Source organism: Pinus tabuliformis, chromosome 2_2, assembly GCF_031772625.1.
Source record: "Pinus tabuliformis cultivar Carrire ecotype Pingquan chromosome 2_2, CPIR1, whole genome shotgun sequence".
In the NCBI taxonomy this organism is placed as follows: domain Eukaryota; kingdom Viridiplantae; phylum Streptophyta; class Pinopsida; order Pinales; family Pinaceae; genus Pinus; species Pinus tabuliformis.
In genome coordinates, this window is record NC_142300.1 from 219,842,924 (window position 1) to 219,848,597 (window position 5,674).

General features: G+C 39.9%; 1 protein-coding gene across 1 annotated transcript; it reads right to left on the reverse strand.

The window, feature by feature from the left end:
• Positions 1 to 3,394: 3,394 nt before the first annotated feature.
• On the reverse strand, positions 3,395 to 5,281 carry LOC149192102 (uncharacterized). Its single transcript, XM_089406307.1, has 2 exons — positions 4,638 to 5,281; positions 3,395 to 4,286 (listed from the first exon to the last, which is right to left on the reverse strand). The coding sequence occupies exons 1-2, from the start codon at positions 5,079 to 5,081 to the stop codon at positions 3,987 to 3,989; spliced, it is 744 nt and encodes a 247-aa protein (XP_089262433.1). The 5' UTR covers positions 5,082 to 5,281; the 3' UTR covers positions 3,395 to 3,986.
• Between the last annotated feature and the right edge of the window lie 393 nt (positions 5,282 to 5,674).

A 5,674-nucleotide genomic window follows, 5' to 3' on the forward strand; every position in this document is an offset into this window, starting at 1 on the left:
TATCTTATCAGAAACAACATTTGATTCTTCATACCTGGGGTTCCTTGCTTTCTCTGAAGAGTCGGTCATTTCCTTGATGACTTGCATTACCTGTCATTCCTCTGACCATTGAAGATGTCCTTGGAATGATTGTTATCATCATCAAGTGATGTGTCCCTACCATTTGGACACTCCTTCGCATAATGGCCGAACTAGTTATTTGCCTTTCCTTCCACCCTGAGATCCGTTCTTGCCAATGAAGTGATCTTTAGGTAGGCCATATTTCGCTGCACCATTTTGATAATATTATTTGCTTTGATTTCACCCTCGATGAAACTGAAGAGGGATGAGGAACCCATTGATCCTTTTGTCCTTTCCCAACTGTCTTCGGTGATTGGTCTTTCACTCTTGCTTGGGCATTGCCTTCACCTCACCTCTGATACCATGTTAATTTTAGGTATGTTCTATGCTTAGAGAAATTTATTTCAATTTTCACAGTTAGCTCAATATCTCTTCCAGATTAGCAATCACATTAGCATTAAATTAAACTGCAGATAGAACATAAACATAAATCGCAGAAAACAAGCCAAGATAAGAGGACACAAGATGTGGCGCTAGCCAGGGACAAACCCCAATGTGGGGAAACCCTTGATCAATTCTTCTTCTATGTTCTTCAATAGTTCAGCAGAGAGGGAGAAAGAGAGAGAGATGGTACATTTACAACAGAAGTCAACACTTTGACTTTCTAAATAAGAGAATAGATCATCTCTACATGAGATCAGTTGAAGACATGTTGCTTCAACTGATTCTCCAAAGTGACTCCTTCACCTATCATTGTGCTACATCTCGTCCATGTGTTGCACCTCACCGTGTTGCACCATGTTGCACCCATCATTATTATGCTGCATCTCATCATGCTTTACTAATCATGACTGTACCCATCACTGTACTGCATCACGTACCATTATTGTCCCAATGTGCTTGCTACACCATGCTTGCCACCATGTGCCTGTTGTACCTTGCTTAACATACTGCTGTCCCTATGTGCTTACTACACCATGCTTGTCATGCTGTCCCATTGTGTTTGCAGCACCGTGCTTGCTGCTGTCCCATTGTAGCATTGTTATGCCATGTTGCTGTCCCAATGTGTTTGCAGCACCATGTACTTGCTACACCAAGTACCATTGTTGCTATCATGCTTCCCGTGCATCTTGCTGCACTATCACTATGTCTATTAGTATGCATTCAAACTTCATGGGTCACCTTGCTGTCACATTTTATCATGGACTATATTGGTTCATAGTTAAGGATCTCTGTTTTCTATCTAGGATGGAAGATGGGACAGATAGATCTAACATCCCTCATACATAGGCAGCAGCATCCATGCTTGTCCACCTTGTTTTTTGTTGACTGTTAGTGACAAACTGGTTAGAGCACATACTTGTGGCCTTAATCTTCTCCAAGTTGTCCCAAACAAACCTTGGAAGACTGCGGCTTGCTGAAGGTGAATTCCTCCCTTACTAGGTTGCTGCCTTAGGGCATATGACAGCAAAACAACCCACGTTATTTCTTTGTTGTGGTGGTATGGCCTGCGGCCTACCACACAGCCTTGTTGTAGCATACGGCCTCCTCCAAATGTGCCCAAACAGCCAGCGTTTTACTCATCTTCTACTCAGCCTAGCAGCCTATCCTTTCGGCCCTAGTTTCAGCCTTAAGACTCACCAAACTCGGCCTCCTGTAGCAGCCCTCTTCCACGCTGTTCCTTGACTCTTTTTGTTTGCGGTTAGGGCTTGTATTTGGCCTTCTCCTTGACTGCATCTAGGGCATAGCTTGTGGCACCTGTTGGACTGCTTCTAGTGCATAGCTTGTGGCACTTGGTAGCACTTGTTGGACTGCGGCTAGGGCTTGTGGAGACCTCTAGACAGCGTATAAGTTTTCCTTAGACAGCCTATAGAAGGCTTCTACTAGTAGTGTGGATAAACCCTCCTTCCAGTGCTCGGTCACTTGGAGCTGACCTCCAACATCCTTCAACCCCTTGCTGGCCTATCTTCCTTGCTGCAGCTAGGGCAGCCTCCTTTCCTCCAACGTCTAGGGCTTCCTCTCCTAGATTTCTCTTCCACTAAAACCCAAAGCGAGTGGAGAGAAATCAAGAGAGAAGTGTGTTCTCAAATGATTCAAGGCATCTTTATTTATACTAAAATGTTGAGCACAAGTGGGGTATATTTGGTCGCTGGCCAACCTTGATGAATTGCCCATAACACAAATAAATTCATATCTCCATGAATACTTATCGGAATTGGATGATCTTTAGATCAATCCTACACCTTTTGATGAGAGGGATCCAAGAAAAATATCATTTGCCATTAATGAGATGACCCACATGGAGTTTGGCCCTAGTTGCCAATTTTAACAATGTTAGATCCGGACTTAAGATGGATCTATACTGGTATAAAAAAGCTTTGGAGTGAAATTTACCAAAAAAACAGTTACCATACATGGAAAGTTGGTAACTAGACCTTTGAAATAATCGTGGAAAGCTATTGTCCATTAAGAGAAAGCCGGAATTGCAAAAAACATGACAACGCAATGTGGTTATATCCCTATGAGAAATGTTGATTCCATAAGCAACGTAACCATGTAAGGCTCCTTCGTCAATGCATAAAATTCCCTTTTATAATTGGAACGGATATAAAGATATAGCTGCACTAGCAGCGATGTAAAGACTATGGAGTAACAATCTATCAACAGCATGAGAAATGAACATAACATTGTGACTGAAAATCTACAGCCAAATATCTTCAATAGAGATTACACTGAATAAATGTTGTCAGCTGCCGCAACAAAGCTAGTGGTGAATGGACAGAATCAATTGGTTATTAAAGCTTCAAAAGGTTTACAAAGCAACTACCCTTAATTTTCCCAATAAAATTGCGGCAGACAGATTGGATTCCACACGCATTTAGGTTGCATAAAGTTTGCACTGTTTGGTTTAGGGATCTTCAAAGTTATTTAAGATAACAACGAAGAAAAAAAAAATTGACTGTTTGTCGCATCGCTTCCCGTCAAACATTACAATAAGTACAAAAACATTAGTGATTACAGAGTCAAGAAAGAAGCCCGTCAAAAGAAGCAAATCCTGTATCAATAATGAACGCGTGACTTCATTCTAAATTTCCATTTTGTTTTCAATGAGAATACCTATGGAAAGGAAAATAAACTTAAAAAGGTAATTAGTAATGTGCACTTAAGCTAACCGACTTTTGTTTGATAGGGTTCTGTCTCGCAGCAAAGTCACATGAAGCAATCCAATCAACTTTTCAATGTTCATAGATTCTTGAGCGAGTTAGCATCCTTGATTCTATCCAATTCAATCAACGAAAACCTAATTAAGATCATTAATAGTGCCCATACTTTGACCTCTTATTTAGAATTGACTTCCAAATTTATTGGTATGCTCAAGTATTGTCAGGACAATGTGCATCTCCACACCGTTCTTTTAGTAACAGCAAAAAAATCGACGGAATAGTCGACATCTTGAAATCATGTAGCCAAACAAAAGCTTCAGAACTCGTTTTATTATTAACCAATTGTTCAAAAGGTCAACTGCTTTGACTGGAGCCCTATGAATGTTTTGGCTCCCTGTGGTTGACGTATTCATAAAATACATTTTTACAAGAAGCGGACATCAGACGTTAGGACCGAGAGCCGACTTTTTTCGACTCCCTTGTATTTTCTTCGCTCGTAATACGCAATTCAATACGGAGGTTGGTCAACAAACGGTGATTTTCCGAGGATTCTGAGCATAAAAGGCCTTTAACACATTACGATATACCTGTAACTCCCTCTCATGTGTTTTTATTCTTTGTTCAATGACTTCTGCTGTATCACTATGCTTAAACCGTTTGACTTTATTGCATTTTCCATTTTGAATGCCAATGAATGTTCCATCTCTTTTGTCATCATGGACATATGGTCTTTTGACTCCTTTCAAATGAGGGACATGTACATTACTTCTCCGAGACACGGGCTTCATCATTATTTAATCCATTTTCATGATTAGAAAACTTAGACGTTCTTGAATCTTTGATAACTTCCTTAGCATTGAGAAAATTTGAGCATTCTTGAGCTTTCAGTTCTACCCTCATTCCTATCAAGCCACATTGTCTTCTCTGCTTGTCAACTTCGTGTTCAGGCTGCTGTTGGGATTGCACGTCAGCTTGCATATCTCCAGGAGATGATGCTACAGAAGTTTGCTCACTGTTTTCAGCCACTGGACAATTTCCATCATAGATGACATCACCTGATTGCTACAAGAAAGGAAAGGGAATACATTAGCCATTCTATCATGGAAGGACTCAAGGTCCCCCAATTTCATAATATAAAGTTTTGAGACAACTCCTAAATCCAGGAAAAATATTTTAGTGGGTTAGAATTCTGTAATTGATCCATCCATCTCTCCTACACCTTGTCCAAGATATACAGGTTATTAAAGTGAATTACGTTAATCTTGGACCAATCTAGAGTTAACTCTAACTGCAATTAAAATTGCTACCAGAAAGGAAGGTAAACTGAAATTAACTGAAAGTGAAATTGATGCTAGAAAATAAAGAAAATTGAAGTTGAAGCTAGAAAAGAAAGAAAATTTTAAAAAGTGTTACCTGTGAGTATAACAGAGACCATCTTTCTTTGGACCATAGTTTAGCATCGCGTAGTTGGGAGAGATAAAATTCGTTATGGAGGCCAATGCGAGGATTATGGATTAAGAAATACTTCGCCGCGTGCAAGACTTGGATGACAGTGCCCAGCCACCAACAACCTTTGTCATAAAATTCAACTACATCCCCAACAGAGTAAGAATGTTTCTCTGAGAAAGAGGGAGGAAGGGGCCTCATTTGGGTGGCTGACACATCTTCTTCTTTCAACGGTGTTCCGTTGTCAGTGAGGAGTTCAAAATTGTCGGGGTCGTAGCGTATCTTGTACCGACGCCCTCGCCCAGGTGCCACATGTACAGCCATGATGACTTCTTCCAGCCAAGCACTGCGATTCCTATCCTCATTACCCAGCACCTCCACTCTCAGCCCCAACATCAAGCTGTTCAACATCCTTTATGCAACCCGTTGCACCCTGCAATCCAACAATTGCTAACGGTATTCGTTTCCTACGAGGACAGTGCTTAGTTTGGACCGGGGTTTTGTCTCTGAAATGGAAAAATAAAATATAATTGAGAATGTATCACTCGCTTCCTCTAGGTGGGGAACAAACAAATAAAAAACTGCAATATCAAGAGGGGTTGAGTGTGCAACAGTGCATACATACTGTTGCACACATTTAGAGAAGTACAAGACCCACCATAATCACAAGCGTGTATGGTGATGACAACCTGGCCACGTAGCTTGTAGGGAATGTGGATATTAGTAATGAATTGAATTTAGGATAACTGTTTTTCAGAAAGAAATTGAGGTAACATGGTTTTTTAAGTTGTCGACTATAATTATAATTATAATGGAGAAAACAATGCATGAGGAAAAGCTGTATATTCTCAAAAATTTTGTTGTATATGTATATCAAATAACTGAAACTTAAAAAATATAAATATAGAATAAGTTTGATGCATCAATATAATGTAAATATAATGTATTATTTAGCTGTGTTGATTTCACACTAAGTAATTCAAATTTAAAAAAATATGAATATT